This window comes from Mytilus edulis, chromosome 1, assembly GCF_963676685.1.
Source record: "Mytilus edulis chromosome 1, xbMytEdul2.2, whole genome shotgun sequence".
Taxonomy (NCBI): domain Eukaryota; kingdom Metazoa; phylum Mollusca; class Bivalvia; order Mytilida; family Mytilidae; genus Mytilus; species Mytilus edulis.
Genome location: NC_092344.1, coordinates 124,591,431 through 124,617,051, shown reverse-complemented (window position 1 = coordinate 124,617,051; position 25,621 = coordinate 124,591,431). Strand labels below are relative to the sequence as shown.

The window sequence follows — 25,621 nt, the reverse complement described above, 5'->3', positions numbered from 1 at the left end:
CCACATCTTCTTTTTTATAAAATGTGAGGAATAGATCTTTGAAAATAATTTTTGTGGAAAAATAGAGAAAAAATTTCTATGGAAAAAGAGATTAATGTATACCAATTGTATTGAAATAGATAAAGATTTGCACTTTTCTTCAGGCTGTGATCTTGTTTTTAGATACTAACAGATTGACACTTTTAGACATAATTTGATGAACATGTGAATAGTAAAAGTTATTTTGAAACACTAATGCATACATTCCAATATATATTGCTTAATATAGAGGCTCCCGCAGGGTCAAAAACGACCTGCGACCTCAGGCCTTTTTAGAGGCGACTTCCTTGCCATTTTTGGCGCGATGTTTTCCTTTGTGATCCTTTGTCGCCATTTTGGTTATCTGACAGATCGGCAAAACGGCGCGCGGTTACTGATTCTCAGTCTCAGCCTATTTCCCCCTTCCCCCATGACTGTACGTTCTTCCCACTAGTAGAACTAGATCGGGATGAACAATCGGCTGGCGTCATCGGACCGATCTGATGAAATAAAATGCCCAAATCACATGTCTGTTATTAAACATAAACTGCTGACTGTTGGTCCCACCAACCATGGTCAGCCATACTGGTTTTCCAGCCATATCAGTCACAATTTTGTCTACTGTTTTATACCCCACTACACGCAGTAGAGAAGTTTGACATGGCATGATGGTTGGATATCCGTCCGTACTTCCATCTGTCGCACCCTCCCATGGTGGTATCCAATCTTATTAAAATAAGTTTTCATCACTTGCTCCTCGATTTTTTATATGTCGCCGTCTCCGTTATATTTGCACTTGTTGTTTTAAGTAAAGGATGAATTCTGCCAATGTCATATTCACAATTAAGATATTTTAGAGTTGAGTACCCCTTCATTTTGGTCTTTATGTCACCCTCCCAGTACTTGTGAATCTTTTTGGTTATGAATCTCTTCCATTCAATCTTTGTTAATGGCTTATCAAGATACTGTTCTATCTCTATGATGTCATATTTGCCACATATCTTTTTTAGATCAATAAACCAGCTATTGCTTGAGTAGGTTTTAATTTGAAGTTGTCGTTCAGCTATTCTCCATTCTAAGGACGATCTTTCAGATCTGGTTATATTCCCAAATAGTGTAATAATTTTAATATGGATCTCTGCTTCAAGTGGGAGCAAACCTGATAACATATAGACAGCCGGGTCAGCCACATTTAGTTTGAGAGATAAAATCTGTTTAATCCACCTTTTATGTTGCTGTTGTATAAGATCTAAATTTTTGCCTGTTGGTATCAAGACTTCTAGGCCGTAGGTCAAAACTGGCAAGATGTATGTTCTAAATAAGGAGACTACTGTTTCCGGGTCTAATCCATTTTCACCATGTAATCCAGCACCCATAAGACTGTACATAGATCTTCTGGCCTTTTTTATATTTTCAGTGATGGTTGCATTAGTAGAATCTTTTTGAGATTTTTTTATTCCAATATGAGAGGAGTCTTGGACAATGGGCATATCTATATTTTTAAGTTTCCAAAAACCTTGTTCAACATCTAGCATTTTATTACATGTTTTGATTGGCAAGACTACACTTTTTTGAGGCTGTAGTAGATATCCCTCTCTTTGGCTGAAATCAACTGCTAAATTTATCATATTTTGGAGTTCAAAAGGATTGTTGGATATCAAGGCAATATCGTCAGCACAAGTTGGCGCACAACAGTTTATATTTCCAATTTTGGCTCCCAGTCCAGAGTTGCTGAGAATTTGTAGAAGGGGGTTGATATAAACTTTGTAGAGGTCAGCACTAATGGCTCCACCCTGTCTTACACCTTGTTCAATATTAAACAATCGATTTGACATTGTATTGCCCCATTTTACACAGGATGTTGCATTTTCATATAAATTGCTGATCAGTAAAATAGATTGCTGTGAGAATCCAATTTGAAAAAGACGTCGTATCAGGTTTTTATGAACTACAACATCAAAAGCAGATTTTCCATCCAGTAATGCAACATAGGTTGGTAACTTGAGATCTTTATTTTCTCTTTCAAATTCCTCAATGAACAGTTCACAAAGCAATGGAGTGGATTTTGCCGTAAAACCTTTTTGTAGAGGGTTTTGATGTTCCAAAATCTTATTATTTTCCCTTCCTTTAATTATAATCTCTATTATCTTCGAGTAAGTTGGTGTTATAGTGATCCCACGGTAATTTTTAGCATTCTTAATGTCACCTTTGTTTTTGAAAACAGGAAAAAGGGTTCCAATTTTTAGTAAATTTGGTATGTAGCAGTGTTCAAAACTTGTGTTAATTAAAAGTTGAAGATACTCTAAAATTGTTTTGCTGGCATAAATGAAATTTTCAGCAGTGATTCCATAAAAGTCCATAGCTTTATTTGTATTTAATTTTTTTACAGCATTTTTCAGTTCTTGGATTGAGACTTTTTCATGTGAATAATTTTCCTTACATATTTTTAATATTAATCTGTTTCAACCTCAACTGCTTCTAAATGATTCTGATCTAAGTTTTGATAGTTAGATTTTTTGGCAAGATCTCCGAAATGTTTTGTCCATCCTTCCAATACACTGTCAGATGTTTGATATGTTTCATTTTCAACTATAAGTTCTTCAATAAATCTACCCATTTTCCCCCTCTGTTTTCTAACTAGCTTATAAAATAATGTTGTATCACTGGATTTAGCATCCAAGATTTGTTGTCTAGTATTAATCCTTTCTAGTGCTTGCTCTTTTCTACATAGTGTCCTGAGATCATATGTGGTGATTGTTTTTTCCTTAAGATAGAGGTTATCAGGTTCTTTTGGTCGACCTTGTTGTTTCCAAATATAGAAGGCAGTTTTCTTTCTTTTCACAGCGTGTAAGATTTCGTCATTCATCACTGGAAGTTTCTTCTTTTTCTTACCCTTTTGTTTTCTTGGAGCAATTTTTGAAGTTGTATCTGATAGAATTTTGTTTAATTCATCAAATGCTTGATCTAAATTCAATTTTTCTGAGATAGGTTTGATTTTCTCTAATTTATCATCAATCAAAGTTTTATATTCATTCAGTGATTCTTGTCCATCTTATTCCAATTAACTTTGAAGTGTTTTGTATTAGTACGTTCTTTCATCTTCTTAAAGGATATGTCACATTTCAATGACAACATCAGTGGAGTATGGTCAGAGACGTTGCTATTTATTTCTTGTTTTTCAATCTTGATAACATTTTCCTTATAGTGATCTTGAAATAGAATGTAGTCTATTGCAGACATGGCTTGACCACTTGGGTGTATGAAAGTAATTCCACATTCAACTGTTGAAAGTTTATGTTCTGACATAAAATTAGATATGGCTGTTTTTCGTTGAGAATTTGTTGAACTGTATATGTTTTCACTGAGGTCTCCACCTATTATCATTTGATGAGAGTTTTTAAAGGTTTCGAAAATTTCGTGAAGGTGGTCCAGACATTCATTGAGTTCAGTAAAGTGGTTATTAGAGCCCCTACATGGCAGGTAGACAGATATTAATATAGTATTGGGATTACCTCTGACTTCCACACATTGTATTCTTTCATTCCCTAGCTGCATTGGAGTAATTATATCGTCTAATTCACGTTTCCAAAGGATTGCCACTCCTCCGTAACCTCGAGGCAATCTAAAAGCTAGAAATAAATCGAACAAAAAATGACTGAGACCTTGTCTCAACCATAAGACGGGTTACCAGAAAAACGATAATCCAATCAAACGGTGGTGCTTATAGTGGTTTTCATCACGTTTTGATATATATATTATCACTCAATAGTTGGTACATTTCATCAGGTTAAGGTTCATGTGGACCCTATGGCTAAAATGGCCGTATTTTCACCTCAAAATTTTCTCTGAGTACAGGCAAACCTGTGCATCTGGAAAAATTTTAAGGCATAGCATGCCCTAGATAAATATAATTCAAATGCATTGTATGATTTACAAAATTCATAATTTAACTGGATTTTCCCGTACACTTTTTTTCGTCTGTGCAGAAGATGATAAAATTAACAAACAGTTGAGTTTACCCTGATATGGTCCACTCAGGTACACAGTTTAAATAACCAATTATTCTCATGTATCTATTGTCCATCTAATGTCCATGTCAATTAAAAATGCTCACTTTAATTTTTACCTGTGGGGGAGTTCTCAAACCTGTTTCCCAACTTAGTAAATTTTGGCATCTTCTGGAGGAATGAAAAAAAGTGCACGGCAAAATCCTGGTAAGTTTTTATTTTTCTAAAACATAAAACATACTTAAAATTCATTTATCTAGGGCATGCTATGCCTGTAATTTTTTTCAGATGCACAGGTTTGTCTGTACTCAGAGTAAATTTTGAGGTTAAAATACGGCCATTTTAGCCATAGGGTCCACATGAACCTTAAACTAGATACAGACATTCACAACACAAAACTGAACATTAAAAATGATGTTTTAAAAATACAAAAATACAACAATCTGTTTCTGTACATGTTGCATATTGTGATTATGTTTTCCTAGACTGTCACACCCAGGGGGTGATTGAGGTATGGCAATATTCTTGGACACCTCCCATTAAAGTCAGAAGTCCATTTGACTGTGGGAAGAAGGTAACATACTGTTAGTCCAACATCCCATTATTCCCACATTCCATTAATCTGACAGCTCAATGCATCAGGCCATCATAATAGAGGGGGGATAGGACCTTTATTGGGACTCTGGGGTCGTTTTTTTTTAAGCTTGGGAATTTAGTATCAAGGAATTTATTTTTTTCGAAATTGGGACCTCTGGATTTTTTGCTTTTAGGCCTAGGATTTTTGGGATTTCATTTTTTGAAGCCCATGATTGGGGGAGCAGTACCCCTCCTACCCTCCCTCATACATGTAATAGTCAAAATAATAATGATGTCTTGGAAGACTTTTTAAAATTTTTGCTTTGAGGCAGGCATCAAAGATAAAAAAAAATATAATAGCCTTTCAAGACATCATAATTATTTGGACTACCGTCATCAGTCAGGGGTGGCACTTAAACAAGTGATTTCAAAATTGATTTTGAGTCCACAAAAAACAAATGTACGTTATTTTCCTGTAATAAACCTATAGAGTTATATCCCTGACTGTGTTCTGAGAGTTCCTGCAATGTCCTGTGATTTCGTGCATGCCTTCAAAAAAACTTTTATTTTACATAAGATTTTATACTATGAACATGATGAAATATATAGCTGAATATACCACTTTTGAGTTCATCTGTCACTGGCAAAAACTCATCAATTATGTACGCCTTTATGACGTAATTTACCAGATAGAGGTGGGCGCCTGTATCCCTGCATTATTAATAATGTTCATCAAGCATCTTAGTGATCATCATTCATTCATTGTTTAGGATAAACTAGAAATAATATTTGTTTCATAAGTACTTAATTACAATTCCCAAATGACAGCACTGCTATTTGTTAATTATGAGATTTCAGTTTGCCCAATAATTTGCGCAATATAACATTATAGTTTCTCTACCACAAATTATGACATGCTCAGCATTTGAATGGAAGTGACAATGCCCCTAAAGGCACGAATAATGTTATCTAAAACCAGAGTTTTTGACGGAAATGCATCAAACTTGAAAGTTGTATATTTGAACCAAACACACTGCCAAGTACAAAATGTATGCAGAGCATAAATATTTCAATTTGATATAATTTGACTTTTAAAAATAAATCAATTTTTATCTGATGATGTAAATTTTTTTTAATGGAAATTGGCCAAATATGGTAAATCACTGGAATGCAGTTATTAATTAGCTTTTGAACTTTTACTCCTTTAATCCCTTTGGTAGGCTAAAACAATAACAAGAATGATTTAATTTATGAAATCAGCTAATGCGCAATATCACCCGCCACATGGACACAAGGGACTGCACTGTACATATCATTTTATAATTTCATGGTGAAATTTTGAAACTTGCAAACATTTTCTAACCATCAGAGAAATTCCTTCCAACTATTGAGTGATTTTATACTGAGTTACTTCCCTTACCCCTTGTCTTAATTGTATTTTCTAAAGCAACACACCAAAGTTTTGTATATATTTGTAGATCTCACCATGTTATTCAGAAGTATCATATTACAAGGAAGACAATGGTTTCTGTTGACAGACAGTCCGAGGAGGTACAGACACAGGAAATATGTTAGTCAGCTGTTTCAAAATCTACAGAAAATTCCACCACAAGATTCACAGTTACACTGCAAAAGTCATAAGGTAATAGGTCTTGTTGTATAATTGCACTTAAGTGTTGATTGTAAGTTTAAAGAAACCCTCCATCTGTCTAAAGATAAGTGGGATATGCCCTACCCCCATCCCAACCCCCAATAAAGAAACACAACAAAAAAACAAATTTGCCAGTGGTTGTTGTTTGCTTACATGTGTTACATGTACATAGATAAAGGAAGATGTGGTACATTTTGTATGAGTGTCAATGAGACAACCCTCCATCCAAGTCACAATTTATTAAAGTAACCACATAGGTCAAGGTACGGCCTTCAATACAGAGTCTATGCTCATATTTGTTATTCTTTCATTTTTTGTACATAAATTAGGCAGTTAATTTAATCGCTTGAAATGTTTAACATAGCCATTTAGGGGCCTTGTATAGCTGACTATGCTGTGTGAGCTGTGCTCATTGTTGAAGGCTGTATGGTGACCTATAGTTGTTCATTTCTGTGCCATTTTGGTCTCTTGTGGAGAGTTGTCTCATGGACAATCATACCACATTTTCTTTTTTCTAGCCAGTCAGTCAATATTTATAAAGAGGCCTTTTTGCAGATAAAATTGCCTGATCCTTTTTTGCAGACTTATTAATTCTTATACCATTCCTGATGAAGTCTAATCAAGAAAAGTACTTTGGACACATGCAATTTATAAAGTTTTGTTTTCACTTAACTCAATTTTTGTTCTGTACTTTGCTCACTTTATGTTCTTTTCTTTACTCACTTTATGTTCTGTACTTAACTCAATTTGTGTTCTGTACTTAACTCAATTTGTGTTCTGTACTTTACTCAATTTATGTTCTGTACTTTTCTCACTTTGTTTTCTGTACTTTACTCACTTTGTGTTCTGTACTTTACTCAATGTATGTTTAGTACCTCACTCACTATATGTTCTGTACTTTACTCAATGTATGTTCTGTACTTTACTCAATTGTACTTTACTCAATTTATGCTCTTTACTTTACTGAATGTATGTTTTGTACTTAACTCAATTTATGTTTTGTACTTTACTAAATTTATGTTTTATACTTTACTCAACTGTACTTTACTCAACTGTACTTTACTCAATTTATTTTCTGTACTTTACTCAATTTATGTTCTGTACTTTACTCAGTTTATGTTCTGTACTTTACTCAACTGTACTTTACTCAGTTTATGTTCTGTACTTTACTCAACTGTACTTTACTCAATTTATGTTCTGTACTTTACTCAACTGTACTTTACTCAATTTATGTTTTGTACTTTACTCAGTTTATGTTCTGTACTTTACTCAATTTATGTTCTGTTCTTAACTCACTTTATGTTCTGTACTTTACTCACTTTATGTTCTGTACTTTACTCAGTTTTTGTTCTGTACTTTACTCAACTGTACTTTACTCAATTTATGTTCTGTACTTTACTCAGTTTATGTTCTGTACTTTACTCAACTGTACTTTACTCAATTTATGTTCTGTACTTTACTCACTGTATGTTCTGTACTTTGCTCACTGTATGTTCTGTACTTTGCTAGAACAAAGAGTAGGAGTTGGAACTTATCCTTAGATGCTTTGAGGGTGTTTCAGAAATTATTCAAGTCATGAATCTACAAGGAATATTTGCCACAACAATCTCTCAATCAATCTATTTATTTATTTAAGTTGATGATCTACAATGACATAATACAGAACTGTCATCCTGGAGGTTTCCATTTACTACCACTGGGTCAACGTGTCCTTGAGAAACTTATAAAGGTCATTGATGAAGAACTGGATACTATTGGTGCACAGAAGATTTGTATGCCGACACTTGCTTTAGCCAGCTTATGGAAGAAAACAGGTACAAAAAAATCACTTTGAAAATTTGATTAAAGTAGAGTTTATGTGGACAAAAACCATAACTGTTTTAGCTGACATGGCCAAAAGGGCTTTATGAGATGTTGCATCCCTCGTCTTGTATTCTTTTCTTTTCTGGTAATTTATCAAAAATCCTCTCTGAAATTACTACATGTATAAGGGGAGGTCCTGATCCTGTAACTCAGGACTTAAAAACATGATATCCCAAGTTCCCTTATTTAAAGAAATTTAAGTTCTGACATCCTGAAATTAAAAAACAGAATTCCCAGATCCTGAAAGAATCAATCCCAAGCTTAAAACACTGATCCCAGAGTCCCAATAAAGGTCTGACCCAGTTCCCTTCCCCAAAGCAAAGGCTCCTTGTTGAAGACTTTACTTTGACCTATCATGGTTAACTTTTACAAATTGTGACTTGGAAGCAGAGTTGTCTCATTGACATTCATACCACATCTTCTAATATCTATGAAGACAAAAAAAGTTGACACAATCATTCCTATGGTATCTAGTTTCAAAAATGTGTCAGGTGAACCAGCAAACAAACAAAAATTACCAACATGACCACAATAGCTAAAAATAAAACAAAGGCAGTAAAATGGTAGCATTGTCTTTTTCTTGTCAAATGATATTTATAAAGAAAATCTGAATATTTTAAGTTGATTTTTCATTTATCTTTTTCAGACAGATGGGATTCTGCAGGTGCTGAATTATTCAGATTAAAAGACCGACACAAACAAGATTACTGTTTAGGGCCGGTGAGTTCTTTTGTCATTCTTTTAACAGATTCAAGATTTATCATCATAATCTGGCAAATACATTTACTGAAAGTAGGTCAGGAGATTGAAACAAACAAACTTACTATTTAGGACGGGTGAGTTCTTTAGAACACAGTCCTTGAACAGATTCTAAATTTTGATAAAGATATACCTGGATTTTTGATTAATTTTGATAGCTTGATTCTTTTCATATGGATAAAAAGTGCCTGTTTTCATATTACTTGAAGTTGTCTTGGTCTAGTTTTAGCTGATGGACTTAAAAACATATTGATTTAAGAAGCTGTCTGTTTTTTTGTGGTTAAATGTGTTTCATCTTAGGTTCATGATTGATGTTGACCCCACACTTTCATTTTTGTACTGTAAGAGTAATTGAGAATGGAAATGGGTAATGTGCTAAAGAGACAACAACCCGACCACAGAGCAGACAAGTGCAGAAGGTCACCAACAGGTCTTCAATGTAATGAGAAATACCCCCACCGGGAGGCGTCCTTCAGATGGCCCCTAAACAAAAATGTGTACAACCATGTTTAATCCTACTTCATTCTGTATATGCATGTCCCAACTCAAGAGCCTGTTTCACAGAGGTTGCCATTGTTTGCTGTCTGTCATGTCCCAAGTCAAGAGCCTGTTACACAGTGGTTGCCATTGTTTGCTGTCTGTCATGTCCCAAGTCAACGGCATGTTACACAGGGGTTGTCATTGTTTGCTGTCTGTCATGTCCCAAGTCAAGAGCCTGTTACACAGAGGTTGTCATTGTTTGCTGTCTGTCATGTCCCAAGTCAAGAGCCTGTTACACAGTGGTTGCCATTGTTTGCTGTCTGTCATCTCCCAAGTCAAGAGCATGTTACACAGAGGTTGTCATTGTTTGCTGTCTGTCATGTCCCAAGTCAAGAGCCTGTTACACAGAGGTTGCCATTGTTTGCTGTCTGTCATGTCCCAAGTCAAGAGCCTTGTCGTGAATATAAAACAAGAGACTTTTTATCATTTTCTTATGTAATTGTTTCCCGTACTTTCGCGCACACTATTGTTAATGTAACGTAACATTATTGTTACGTATATCTTTCATCTTACGATCATAAAGCATCTAAACTAGAAAGACGTTATTTTTCCTCCACAACAAAAGAGAATAACCCTCAAGATATTGGTGCCGTGACGAAAACCACAACTAGAGATGAGTTCGAAACTCAAAACAGTAAGAGCCGCGCATCGACGAGCAGTAATAAAGCTACTGAAAAAAGCAGACCCGACAGAAGAACCGCATCAAGATGTTATCAACCTCTGATCCATGATGGAGCTCATCAAAACCAAGAAGAAGACATTGTCTGACCTCAATGAGAAGATTCTAGAATCTATTGAAGAAAAAGAAGACCTCGACGAAGAAATTGAAGAAGTTGACAAATACGAGTTAGATATTCAAATTGGAATAACGAAAATTGAGAAGATCCTTAAAGAAGTAAGTCATTCTAAAAATCAATCAGCTCTTAACCCTAATCCATCAGATTTTATATGCAATAATAACCCCAGCGTGCAAGAACATTCTAACCAGATATTTTTCAACTCAGAGCAAACAAGCCAGTCAAGCATGCCCACCTCCACAGTGTCAAGTCATTATAACAAATTGCCTAAACTCAACTTGCCAACTTTCGGCGGAAATCTACTAGAATGGTCAGCCTTTTGGGATTCCTATAATAATTCCGTACATGAAAATCCTTCATTGAGTGACGTGCAACGATTTAATTATTTAAAATCGCAACTTTATGGAGAAGCTAGCCAGTGTATTTTGGGAATGCAAATGACTAATACAAACTATAATCAAGCAATACAAATTCTACACGAGAGATTTGGCCAACAACACAAAATAGTTAACGCATACATGCAAAATTTGCTAAATTTGCCTGCACCAACGCCAGGAATTAGGGGACTGAAATTGTTCAGTGACACACTAGAAAGTAATATACGTGAACTAGAAGGAATGGGTCGATATCAGGAATCGTACGGAAGCCTATTAGTACCCCTAATACTCAACAAACTTCCATGTTTTGTCAGACAAAACATTACTCGAGACCACGGTAATGATGATTGGGATATTTTAAGTTTACGCAAAGCAATAAAGAAAGAAATTTGTATCCAAGAGGCCGCTAACGCCAATCCTATTGAAATCGATATTATCCCCACCGCATCGTTCGTGACAGAAACTACAAATAAAAGATGGAGTTCAACAGGGTCTAAAGATAGTAACAACTATAGTTCCATTAAGACTAAAAGGCCGTGTTTGTATTGTCAAAACCCGCATCACCCAAATGAATGTACAAAGATCACAGATATAAACGCCCGCACCCAAATAGTAAAGGAAAAACGAGTTTGCTTTAACTGTTTCGGTAATCACAAGGTTTTGGAATGCTGGTCAAAATACAGTTGCCGAAATTGCAGTAAGAAACATCACAGTAGCATCTGCCGTAATAATTTACTGAATGAAAACTCCACTTCAAGTGAAAATAAAGCCGTCACAAAACCTGTCAACGAAGAGCTACAAAGTACCACAGAAAAAAAGAGCGCCGCTATGCATTCTGCCGTTACAGCACATACCGAAATTCTATTGAAAACCGCCGTTGCGCCCGTATGGTACCATGATGAAAGTGTTATGACTAACATTCTATTCGATGAAGGCGCTCAGAATTCATTTATTTCTCAGGAACTAGTAGAAAAACTCAATATCAAACCAACTGGTGTAGTAAGCATGCAAATTTCTGCATTTGGCGGGAAAGAAGGTAAGGTACGCAACCTGGAGAAAGCGACATTATCGATTGAGACCGAAAGAAAAGAAAGAATTCCAATGGAAGTAATTATTGTTCCAAAAATTGCCTCACCGATACATATGAAGAAACGAGTAAACATTAACAGCTTGCCCTATTTACGAGGATTACAACTTGCCGTCCCAGTTACGCAGGATGACAAGTTTAATATTTCGCTTCTCGTTGGAGCAGATTACTACTGGTCTTTAGTACAAGATGAAATTATTCGAGGTGATGGACCAACAGCTGTTAAATCCAAAATAGGCTATTTGCTATCAGGGCCGCTGAACACAGATACTGATAATACACAATGGAACTCTACAATGATGAATGTTTTAGTGGTGCACAAACCCGAGAAGTGCAATTTACAGAAATTTCGGGAAATTGAGTCGAGCGGATTAGAGACGAATTCTGATGAAACCATACAAAATGTACAAAACCTAATGCTTGAGTATCAAAACTGTAGCATAATTTTTAAGGAAAATAAATATGTCGCAAAACTACCTTGGGAACCACCACCACTACCAAAGGATCGAGTTAAAGACACCATACCATTTTGCACAACTGGGATAGATTTTGCCGGACCTCTTCACATCAAGGATACATCAACACAACCGCGGAAGGTATATATATGTTTATTCACATGTGCATGTATACGAGCTATACATTTGGAACTTGTACCTGATTTGTCATTGAACACTTTTATCCTAGCATTTAGACGTTTTATCAGTCGGAAAGGAACACCACAAACTATTTATTCTGATAACGCGCTTACATTTGTAGCCGCATCAAACTCACTTCAAAGTCAGCTGAATTTACATATCAACTGGAAATTCATTCCAAAAGGAGCGCCGTGGTATGGTGGATGGTGGGAACGTCTAATTGGCTTAACGAAAATGACATTAAAGAAAGTATTTGGTAAAGCACTCGTCAGCGAACAATCTTTGACAACAATACTCACTGAGATTGAAACGATTATAAACAATCGCCCACTTACATATACATCTTCAGATATCAGAGATCCCGAACCCTTGACGCCATCTCATCTTTTACACGGGAGGATTATTACGACCACACAGATGCACAACGACAAACACAACGCGAATATTCAAGAACTTGATATGATCACAGCAAACAAACTATTTGAGAGAAAAGGACTCTTATTAGACCATTTCGCAAAACGCTGGTCTAATGAATATCTTACCGGATTACGTGAATATGATCGAGTCTCTGGAAAACATACTGGACTGGTTAACATCGGTGATGTAGTTCAACTAGGGAGTGAATCGCCACGACTTTCATGGAGATTAGGAACAATAGAAGACGTCATTAAAGGAGGAGATGGACTTATTCGAGCAGCAAAAGTACGGACTTCTAGAGGACTAGTTACCACACGACCAATTGTGAAGTTATATCCATTAGAACTATAGTACTGTTAAAGGACTTTTTTGAAGGACAGTTAACGTAAAGTGAACCGTTACAAAAAACTTTCAATGAGATTCATTTATAGAACTTTAAAGTTTTGATGATTTATCATTTCAAATAATTTAATTTCTTATGCATTTTGAGGCCCCCAGAATGTCGTGAATATAGAACAAGAGACTTTTTATCATTTTCTTATGTAATTGTTTCCCGTACTTTCGCGCACACTATTGTTAATGTAACGTAACGTTATTGTAACGTATATCTTTCATCTTACGATCATAAAGCATCTAAACTAGAAAGACGTTATTTTTCCTCCACAACAAAAGAAAATAACCCTCAAGATAAGCCTGTTACACAGAGGTTGCCATTGTTTGCTGTCTGTCATGTCCCAAGTCAAGAGCCTGTTACACAGAGGTTGTCATTGTTTGCTGTCTGTCATGTCAGCCTGTTACACAGAGGTTGTCATTGTTTGCTGTCTGTCATGTCAGCCTGTTACACAGAGGTTGTCATTGTTTGCTGTCTGTCATGTCCCAAGTCAAGAGCCTGTTACACAGAGGTTGCCATTGTTTGCTGTCTGTTATGTCCCAAGTCAAGAGCCTGTTACACAGAGGTTGCCATTGTTTGCTGTCTGCTATGTCCCAAGTCAAGAGCCTGTTACACAGAGGTTGCCATTGTTTGCTGTCTGTCATGTCCCAAGTCAAGAGCCTGTTACACAGAGGTTGCCATTGTTTGCTGTCTGTCATGTCCCAAGTCAAGAGCCTGTTACACAGAGTTTGCCATTGTTTGCTGTCTGGCATGTCCCTAGTCAAGAGCCTGTTACACAGAGGTTGTCATTGTTTGCTGTCTGTCATGTCTCAAGTCAAGAGCATGTTACACAAAGGTTGCCATTGTTTGCTGTCTGTCATATCCCAAGTCAAGAGCCTGTTACACAGGGGTTGTCATTGTTTGCTGTCTGTCATGTCCCAAGTCAAGAGCCTGTTACACAGGGGTTGTCATTGTTTGCTGTCTGTCATGTCCCAAGTCAAGAGACTGTTACACATTGGGTTGCCATTGATTGCTATCTGTCATGTCCCAAGTCAAGAGCCTGTTACACAGGGGTTGTCATTGTATGCTGTCTGTCATGTCCCAAGTCAAGAGCCTGTTACACAGAGGTTGCCATTGTTTGCTGTCTGTCATGTCCCAAGTCAAGAGCCTGTTACACAGAGGTTGCCATTGTTTGCTGTCTGTTATGTCCCAAGTCAAGAGCCTGTTACACAGAGGTTGCCATTGTTTGCTGTCTGCTATGTCCCAAGTCAAGAGCCTGTTACACAGAGGTTGCCATTGTTTGCTGTCTGTCATGTCCCAAGTCAAGAGCCTGTTACACAGAGGTTGCCATTGTTTGCTGTCTGTCATGTCCCAAGTCAAGAGCCTGTTACACAGAGTTTGCCATTGTTTGCTGTCTGGCATGTCCCTAGTCAAGAGCCTGTTACACAGAGGTTGTCATTGTTTGCTGTCTGTCATGTCTCAAGTCAAGAGCATGTTACACAAAGGTTGCCATTGTTTGCTGTCTGTCATATCCCAAGTCAAGAGCCTGTTACACAGGGGTTGTCATTGTTTGCTGTCTGTCATGTCCCAAGTCAAGAGCCTGTTACACAGGGGTTGTCATTGTTTGCTGTCTGTCATGTCCCAAGTCAAGAGACTGTTACACAGAGGTTGCCATTGATTGCTATCTGTCATGTCCCAAGTCAAGAGCCTGTTACACAGGGGTTGTCATTGTATGCTGTCTGTCATGTCCCAAGTCAAGAGCCTGTTACACAGAGGTTGCCATTGTTTGCTGTCTGTCATGTCCCAAGTCAAGAGCCTGTTACACAGAGGTTGCCATTGTTTGCTGTCTGTCATGTCCCAAGTCAAGAGCCTGTTACACAGGGGTTGTCATTGTTTGCTGTCTGTCCTGTCCCAAGTCAAGAGCCTGTTACACAGAGGTTGCCATTGTTTGCTGTCTGTCATGTCCCAAGTTAAGAGCCTGTTACACAGAGGTTGCCATTGTTTGCTGTCTGTCTGTCATATTTGTTTTTGTTTAATTGTTATGAACAAAAGACATGCATTTGTTTTTTTATTTAAATTGTTTACAATTATCTTATTTTATTTCTGGTGGATGGTCGTCTTATTGACACTTATACATCTTATATATCTCCCAATTGATACGATATTCCCGTGCTTGCATTTCCTATCATGATTTTCTTGATAGAGGGTTACTGCTCACAAGGAAGCTATTAAATCAAGAGTTCCAAATGGTGAAGTTAAAATCATCCCTTCGTAAATTTTACGGACGCCATCACGAGTTGGTTGACCGTTATGGAATAACCATTTCACAAATGATATCGGATATGTTCCTTACGTCATAACTACAATCCCCTTCCCTTTCATGAATTTGACCTACCGAATTAGACTATTTACCGGATTTGTTAATCACATAAGCAACACGACGGGTGCTGCATGTGAAGCAGGATCTGCTTACCCTTCCGGAGCACCTGAGATCACCCCTAGTTTTTGGTGGGGTTCGTGTTGTTTATTCTTTAGTTTTCTATGTTGTGTCATGTGCACTATTGTTTTTCTGTGTCTTTTTCATTTTTAGCCATGGCGTTGTCAGTTTGTTTTAGATTTATGAGTTTGACTGTCCCTTTGGTATCTTTCCTCCCTCTTTTATACCACATATTCTCAATTAACAACTATCTTATTTTATTTCTGGTGGATGGTTGTCTTATTGACACTTATACCTCATATTCTCAATTTTACATAAAGAGAAACTTTCCATGGCAAATATCATGTTATATTGCTGATGTTGACTTCATACACTTATTTCAATACTATGTCATTGAACTTATGGATTTGTTGTTTAATGGTTGTCGTTTGTTGATGTTGTTCATAAGTGTTTTTGGTTTCTAATCTTTTATATAGATAAGACCTGGTTTTCTCGTTCGAATGGTTTTACACTTGTCATTTTCGGGCCCTTTGCTGTTTGGTGTGAGCCAAGGCTACATGTTAATGGCCATACTTTGACCTATAATTGTTAACTTTTTACACAGTGTGACTTGGATGGAGAGTTGTTTCATTGGGGCCCTTACCACATCTTTTTATTTCTATTTGATAATCCCCTTGGTTTCTTCTCTCTCTCTTTTACATCTTTTGTTGCTATGTGTGTCATTAAGTTGACCCAAAGTCATATCCGTATTCTTCTAGATATCTTTTGTGGTTTATGTAATTTTGGATTGCTGACAGTTTCCCCAAATTATCATTTTAGTATGCTTAAAAAGATGTCTTAATGTGTTTTATGTGTTGTTGATGTTGACCCCACAATTGTTTTAGTTCTGTCAAAGATGTTTTTAAAGGCAGTGCTTTTAAGTCATGATGTTCATCTTTTCATACGCAATCTTTGCAGGGGGTCTTTTGGCCAGAAATAGATCCGGAAATGTTCGAATTTCTCCTCTTCTTTTTATGGTATAATATGGTTTTTGTTTCTTTCATTTACATTGGGGACTAAAGAAACGATCAGTGTGTATTGTTCGTTTTTTAGAACTTGTTATTAGTGTGTATTTTGCATTATAAGCAGTCAACCTGACTACAAACTATCATTATGTGTATTCCGTGTGGAAAGAGGTCGGGTCAATTTCGAGTGTTATCTGACATCTAAAGTTTCTTTAATTAGTTCAGACGTTGATATAACAATGAAAAGTCGACTGAACATGATTGATATTGCATCTTCTATAATTCAAAGCGGAATTCGGTTTATGAACGAGAAACCGTAAAGCGTTTTCAATTTCGGTTCTAGTTATGTATGTTGTCCACGTTTTATCCTGGTTCCCGGTACTACGTTCCGGGTATTAGCTATTTGATATATGTGATGTGTAACATTACGATCGGGTACCAGCCAATCTACGTGTGTATGTGTACATGATTTCCCGCCAAAATGACACTTCCGGCAAATGACGGATAAAACCTAATCGACGATCCCGGGTCAATGGACAAAGCCAATGGAATGTTACGCGACTCGGGTTCGCATACTTATTTTATTTATTTTGGTAATCGATCTATTTCCGGTATCATGTAATATTTATCGTCATAAACATTGATGTTTTACTTGCTGAACATTTGTTTCTCTTACATAAATTAAACATCTCTATACGTTTTGAAATTAATTTTATGTTTTTGTTGGATTTCAACTTTGTCTTGTGTATTTTTTTACTTGTCCACGGGCAACCAAGACAAAAATAATTACTTGTCCGGTTGTTCAAATGTACGAGTCGGGCATAGCATTTCCACACCCCTGGTTATAAAACTTTTTTTTCAGGGCACAAACCCACTTTAAAGAGACTTGTCTACTGCCATACCCATCCTATTTTCATGCACCATTTGCAAGCAAGAGACTGAATGGTTTGCAAAATTAAAAATCAGGACGGTGTCCAATTAAAACAAAAGAACTAAACTGGATGAATATTGTAGGAGAAATCTAGAGGAAAGTTTTGATTTGTGAAATTGGTTTTCCTGAAAAGTCATTCATCCTAGCCTACAGAAAGGAACTATATATTTAACTGTCCACCACCAACTGACGAGCTAATGTTGAGCTTCACATATGGAATTACTCAAAAACCAATGTCTATGTTTTCAGCACAGATTTCACAAGTTATGACACAGCTGTGCTTTTTTTATACTTGTTAAAGAGTTGTATACTAAATTTTATTTTTTTATCAATAAATATATATTGTGTCATTTAAGAACTTGTATTTTGTCAAAAGATGCATACTAGTGAATGAAAGTGGTGCAGTTCATTTTGCTTTGGTATATAGAATTGAATTACAATTGTTCATGTTATTGGAATGCTTATAAAAAGAAGGAAATGTGGTACAATGTATTTGATATTTAGTGAGTTTATCAAGCAAAAGTGAATAAGAAATAGGTATAAGCAGTTACAGGTACTACTGTACAATCTCAAACAATGAGAAAAACTCATACCGTAAATTAAGAGAATTTCATATTTACAAGCAAGTTTTGTTTTTGCGTTAAATAATTTTCTTCTATTGTTTTAATTGCAAATATGGGAAGTGGTTAAAATGCTAATGAGACAGCTGTTATGGCCACATAGCCTTAATTGAAATTTTCTTTTTCATTCATACCGGTAGATTTTGCCTGGAGTTAGAAACATATCTGCCAACTTTTCAAAATGCACATGGGGGTTTTACGTGAAAGATGGTCCATATAGTCATACAAAACCTTCAAGGGGGCCTTCAAATGGAAGCAGGACAAGTTGCCCCACTGGCTAATCGCCCCACTTTTAAAAAAACCGCCACAAACTGATTTATCAAATCGCCCCACATGTGAAAAAAACGAAAATTAATTTAATTACTATTATTGATATATACATGTACTGAGATTATAATTCTAAAAAAAAAATTGATTGTTGAAGAATAACTAAGTTTTGAAGCTTAGTTATTTGCATAACAATTGAAAAGTAACCAGTTAAATGTATCAAAATGCAATATAAGGAATTTAACTTATATTCAATGGAATAACATATCTTTTTCCATAAGTGGGTCGAGTTGGCATTACTTAATTCATCCTGGTTAATAATATATTTATCTAGATTTCACCCATTTCCATTAGATGGGACCAGTTGGCAGGAGTAATATTAAAGGGATTTAACACAGTTCACAAGTGGGGTGATTTGGTAATCCAGGTTGGGGCAGTTTTTTGGTCGAGTCTGCGACTTTTGTCGCAGATAGCTCGACAGGGATAGTGATATTGCTGCGGCGATGTTAGCTCAGTTCTTAAAAGCTTTATATTTTAGAAGGTGGGAGACCTGGATGCTTCATACTTTGTATATGGTTGCCTCATGTTACGAAGATTCCGTCAGTCACATGTCTAATGTCCTTGACCTCATTTTCATGGTTCAGTGACTACTTGAAAAAAAAGTTAAATTTTTTTGTAATGTTAAATTCTCTCTTATTATACATGTAAGTAATTGGATAACTATATTTGGTATGTGCGTACCTTGCAAGGTCCTCTTGCCTGTCAGACAGTTTTCACTTGACCTCGACCTGATTTCATGGATCAGCGAACAAGGTTAAGTTTTGGTGGTCAAGTCCATATCTGCGATAGTCTATAAGCAATAGGTCTAGTATATTCGGTGTATGGAAGCACTGTAAGGTGTACATGTCCAACTGGCAGGTGTCATCTGACCTTGACCTCATTTTCATGGTTTAGTGGTTAAAGTTAAGTTTTGTGTTTTGGTCTGTTTTTCTTATACTGTTTGCAATAGGTCTCCTATATTTTGTGTATGGCATGGTTGTAAGGTGTACAGGTCTACCTGGTAGGTGTCATATGACATTGACCTCATTTTCATGGTTCAGTGGTTTAAGTTAAGTTCTTGAGTTTTGGCCTTTTTTTCTAATACTTTATGCAATAGGTCAACTATATTTGGTGTATGGAAATATTTCATGATTTACATGTCAGTCGCACAGGTTTTATTTGACCTTGATCTCATTTTTTACGGTTCATTGCTCAGTGTTAAGCTTTTGTGTTTTGGTCTGTTTTTCTTAAACTATAAGCAATTAGTCAATATTATTTGTTGTATGGAAGAATTGTAAGCTGTACATGCCTACCTGGCATGGTTTATCTGACCTTGACCTCATTTTCATGGTTCAAAGGTCAATGTTTGGTTTTCTTGGTTTATGTTAAGAGTATGTGACAGTTGTAATAACGCTTTATTATTAGGACTATCAACAGAATATCAATGATTAGTAAAGAAGGCGAGACATTTCAGTGTGTGCACTCTTGTTTTTAAAGTGAGGCGAGTTAGTGAAAAAGTGGGGCGATTTGTCATGGATTCCCTTCAAATATATTCTAATGTGGTTTTTGGCTTCTTCGTGCATTAACAAGCTCATAGCCATTGTTGAATTAATTGTTTTCCTTAAAATAGTCGACAAAATTGCTCTCACAAAATTTCCATTTGGGAGCCTTGAGCTCGATGGGGGAAATACTCTGCAAATACTGACAGTTGACAGGTATGGTCATCAAAAAAGTTGACATGTTACTATGTACATTTACCATTATGTTACTTGATGTCCTTGCTATACACACAGTACAGAGACTAGTCAATCTTTGTGAACAATTTTTTATGGGATTCATAAAATATGTGTATACAATCAATAATTAAAAATAGTCTATTTATATTGAAAAGGAAAAGTTCTTATATGTCTAAAGAAGAGGGACGAAAGACACCAAAGGGACAGTCAAACTCATAAATTTAAAGCAAACTGACAAGGCCATGGCTAAAAATGCATTTCATGGGAGGCACAGAAAATATACTGTAAACAGTAGACTAGATATAGGTGAACTAGGTACAAAAGAACTCTAAATCTTAAATTCTACAAACCACCTCTGTTCTATGGAAGATAATGATATAACTGGACTAGAAATACACACAACCTGTAATTAACTGCCTTTACAGCGCTTTCGCGCTTTGATTTACTTTTGTTTTAATGTTTTTGTTGGTATTTTGATTTTGACACAATATATTTATGGTTTTATGTGTTGTTGGGGTCCCTATGTTTACCATTTTAATAAACTAACAAACTCAAGGAATGAAATAAAGCTATTTATTAATAATCATAAGAAACAAATGGATTTTATGTTAATACATAAGTTTTAAAAAGATATTGGGGACAAAAAATGTTTGAAAAATAAGCCTGAAATAATGAACTCCAAAATGAAAGGGGAAATAACTGTTGTGATTTGTACTTTAGACTGAAATTAGTATACTGTATATATTTAAATCTAGAAATAGGAATTATATGAATAACAAATTCTTTGTAATGAATTATTCTGTAAAAAAAAAATGTGAAAACAAATTCAAATTATTTGGATAAGTTATCAAAACTGTACTTCAGAAAACAAGAAAATTGGAAAGTAAAAACCATTTAAAAATAATTTAAGGGTAGAACATATAGAAAGTGTATTTAGGACTGTTAGGAATTATCTAATACTGAGATATTGATAATTTATTTTTTTTGGAATGAGGTTAAGTTGTGAAAATAGTAATATATACATACATCATCTTAAAACTGCAGTTATAAACCAGAAATAGATACATGTATTATATTATATATGAATGACAAAATATGCACCAACACTCTTTCATACAAAGGTACCAGATTGTCAATTAATAAAGATTACAGTGCAAAATATACATATTACATATATTTAAAAATGTAAATACACATCCAAGGAAAGCATAACAAAATCTAGATAATAAATATCCCCAGTTGCCAGATTAAAGTACTGTAAATTCATAAATTATTGCGAGGTTTTTATTATTGCAAAAATGCGACAGAGTTGTAAACGCAATAATTTAAACTCGCATTTTGAAACATTTAATATGAATTAAACAGGATTTTTCTCAAAATCGTAAAAAATAATAATAAATGCACGCAATAATTTATGAATTTACAGTAAGTAAGAAGGTAAATTATTTATTATAGTGACAGGTGTAAATATGTACAGATTATAAACATATAATATATGATTAAGAAATAATTCATGGAAGCCATAGATTTGTTGGAAATTTACACATGGCCTTGGCCTTGATATTAGAATTTTATCTTGAGTGTTAGCCATGTGTAAATTCAATAATAGATAGATAACAGAACAAAGACGGTCAATAAAAAAAATGAGGCAAGGGTAGGTATGCCGAAAGTGTTGCTATTCTTTTTTACTCCCTGTTAGGTAAAGCTGTCAAACATGAATATGTAGCTTGCATCAAATATATCAGAAATTACCACTAGAAAAAATGTGTTTAATTCTTTTAACCCTCAAACCCAACATTTGCCATTTGTGATTTACATGTTTTTCTTGTCAGCTACCATCAAATCCGACATTTGCCATTTGGGACCTGCTGTAATTGACCCAAACTTTAAATCATTTCCGGACAGGACCCAAAGTTCTGGATCGCGTCAATAGAGGTATTAAAAAAAAAATCTTCAAATTTAAAGCAATAAAATTTTCACAGTCAGGAGGATTTTCAAGGGTTGGTCGGTAAACTGCAAACAAACAATATTTTAATTTAAGCCCAACACTCCAGGCTCCACCAGGTATAGGTAGTTTTTTCTGTAGTTTGCCATCAGAAGTAAGTAGGTTAACTTCACCAAACTCTTCCACTACTATAACTCTTCCATCCATCAGACAAGTTATGTCAGTAATATCTTTTGAATTAAATTATCCATATATATGCAAATATATTTCATTTCATTTTTTTTGGCCATTTCAAAAAGTAATATTTAGTTTATGATTCATTCATGTCATTTGTGAAACAAACAAAAAAATATTTGATTGATCTAAAATATTTTCTAATTTTCATTTAAACTATATTTATTGTACACATGAAATTTTGTTCTATATTGTGACCAAAACACACAGAACCTAAATCTACTGCTACTAAAGATTTGCTATTTGTTAAAAGGCTAATTTTAGTATTATCTGTGTAATAGACATTACAAGAACTTTAACTGTGACACCTGTTAACCGTTAAATAGTAATATTTTCTTAGCATCTGAATGAACTCTCTAGAACTGTCGCAATTAATTAGTACTATTTATATATGGCCATAAAGTTGCCACTGAAGAACATTTAAAGTTTCTGGTTATTATAATGTGTTTAACATTCAAAGATAAAGACAGAGTTAATGTACTTTCTGGTCAGTTTGAAGGTTGTTGCTCGATGTGAAAAGTTGGTTACATGTTTGCAATATATAAATATTGTATAAGAACTCGATGTTGTCTTTTTAATTCATATTGAGGTGTAACATAAATGGTGGCAGCGGAAAAGGATTAATTAATTTAAGATATTAATTATTCTGTACTGGATTATAAGCGTAATTTTCCTAAAGGATATATGTGCTATCGTAGGATTTTTGCTTGTGTAGCTGATGTGATTTATCAGTGATTTTTTGCAATTGGATTAAATATTGCGTATGTGTGTCGTTAACCTGGCGTATATCCAGCTGTGTGATTCAGCGATTAATTAGATATAGTTACTTTATTGGATATGTGTGATTCCGTATTTTGGAATATATCCGGCTGTTGATTCAGCGTTGACTTTTTATTATCGAGCGTATATTTACAAGCCTTAAACTCACTTTGGTTGTGTTTTCGTTAATCATAGGATTAATTGTATTTAGTGTTACGATCCGTAATGGCAGAAGGAGGTGCACTAGAAGGAGACAGCATAGCTAAAAATCGTCCAAGAAGGAATTTTAATTTAATGCAATTTACAGATGCCGAATATGCAGATGAAAGTGATGTGCCGGTTGAAGAAGAAGTTTTTCAAAGACCGAAAACTCCGCCACCGAAAAAAACAACAAGAAAGACAAATAAACATGAGTTAGATATCGAAAGGGAAAAGCTTGCTATCGAACGGGAAAAACTAGAAATTGAAAAAGAGAAATTAGAAATCGAAAGAGAAAGAATTCGTTTACAGGGGGAAAACCGTCCTAATACTGATAAGTATCAGTCACTACCATTTAAAGTAAAATTACAACCGTTTGATCCGAAACTCGACGACATCTTAACATTTTTATCAGAATTCGATGCAGTAAGTGGTCAGGCAAATTGGTCTAATGACATTAGGATTTTACAATTAAGAACATTGTTGACAGGTGAAGCAAGACAGGTTTCTTCTCAAGCGTCCACCACGTACGACGATCTAAAACGTGCGCTAATCGATCGATATGGAAAGAGGCCCCATGAATATTTTGTTGACTTAGTTAATGTTAGAAAAGCGAACAATGAAACTTACAGAGCTTTGATGGCGCGAATTATACAAAATCTCAACCGATGTACCAAAGACAAAGATCCGATCAAGAGTTTGCAAGAGGAATTTTTTCTGAAGGCTCTTTCACCAGTTCAAGCGCAATGGGTAAGAAGAAATAAAGGCAGCGCGTCCGTAGTAGAGGCAGCAGAAGACTATATAGTACCGACAAAGAATGACTATGTACACAATGAAGAAAATAGAACTGATAATAACCGTTGTTTCAAATGTAAAGCTATTGGACATTACGCACGCGACTGTGGGAAAAAGGACAACAAAAAAGGAAATACTGCATCATACTAAGTTAAACCGCTTGTTGGACAAAGACTTATTTGTGTTCCAGGAGAAGTAAACGGGAAGCAAGTAAGCTTTGTAAAAGACACTGGTGCTGACATGACATTAATTCGTGAAGATCTTGTGGATAGTAAGAATATTTTACAAGGACAAAATGTAACTCTACAAACTGCAATTGGACAACCGTTTTGCGCTAAACTTGCTGTAGTTGACATAGACACACCGTATTATAGAGGTATTGCTCAAGTTGGACTAGTACCGGAACTGGCCGCCGAAGCACTTTTGGGAATGGATATACTAGAGCGAACTAGTAACACATTTGTTGTAACCAGAGCACAGGCTAAGCGTGCCGAAGATGAAACCGAATCCGACGATGATTTATCCGAAAGTGAAGTTGAAAATATCTTGGAAGTGAAGAAAGTAAGCGAAGATGATGAGATAACTACTGGTAACATTTCGTCTGTGAATATTGAACATATTATGAAACTCCAAGAAGATGACGAATCTCTGATTAATATTCGAGGAAAGGCAGCTGATCATAGCGATGAACCAAATGCTTTCTACTACGATAATAATGTTTTAATGCGTAGGTGGAAAACAAAAAATGGACAAAAACAAGGAACACAAGTTGTTCTTCCATCTCGATTAAGAAAAGCTGTTATCAAGATTGCACATGATCAACCGATGGCCGGACACCTAGGAATTGAAAAAACTAAAGAGCGAATATTAGCATCGTTTTATTGGCCCGGAATATTCAGAGATATTACCGACTATTGTACTAAGTGCGATGTATGTCAGAAAACCGCGAAACGACGTAGTAGTGAGAAAAATCAGATGATTTCGCCGCCCATAGTACAGGAGCCTTTTCGTAAAATATCAATGGATATCATAGGACCGTTAGAACGAACGAAAAAGGGAAACAAGTATGTTCTTACTGTCGTAGATGAAGCAACGAGATATCCAGAAGCATTTCCATTGAAAAACACTGAAGCAAAGACTATTGCTGACGCTTTAATACTTATGTTCAGTCGAGTAGGAATACCTCAGATTATTTTAACTGATCAGGGTTCTAATTTTAAGAGTCAATTACTAGCTGATTTGTATGAAATATTAGGAGCCCGAGGATGTACAACGTCTCCATACAGACCGCAGTCGAATGGGAGGTGCGAGCGTTTCAATGGTACTTTGAAGTCCATGCTCAAGAAGTTATGTACAGAATCTGCCGAGGAATGGGATGAATTGGTTCCTTATGCGTTATTTGCGTACCGTGAAGTTCCGCATGAAGAAACAGGCTTTTTGCCGTTTGAGTTGTTGTATGGTTGGCCTGTGAGAGGTCCGATGGCCATACTTCGTGGATTATTTACTGGTGAGGATGAGATACATCGTTCAGTTATTGAACATGTGATTACTATACGTGA

General features: G+C 35.7%; 1 protein-coding gene across 5 annotated transcripts in view; it reads left to right on the top strand.

Annotated features, from left to right (window-relative positions):
• LOC139518866 (probable proline--tRNA ligase, mitochondrial) overlaps positions 1-25,621 on the top strand; it is a 126,295-nt gene that overhangs the window by 76,465 nt on the left and 24,209 nt on the right. The window contains exons 1-4 of one of the 5 annotated variants that reach the window (XM_071310543.1): positions 4,463-4,599; positions 6,080-6,243; positions 7,889-8,066; positions 8,762-8,835. The exons of 3 other annotated variants lie outside the window; for them this stretch is intronic. In XM_071310543.1, the coding sequence (XP_071166644.1) occupies positions 6,088-6,243; positions 7,889-8,066; positions 8,762-8,835 (408 nt within the window). In that variant the 5' untranslated portion in view covers positions 4,463-4,599; positions 6,080-6,087. Of the gene's footprint in view, positions 1-4,462; positions 4,600-6,079; positions 6,244-7,888; positions 8,067-8,761; positions 8,836-25,621 lie in introns of those variants that run through there. One more of the 5 variants, XM_071310551.1, reaches the window with a different exon arrangement.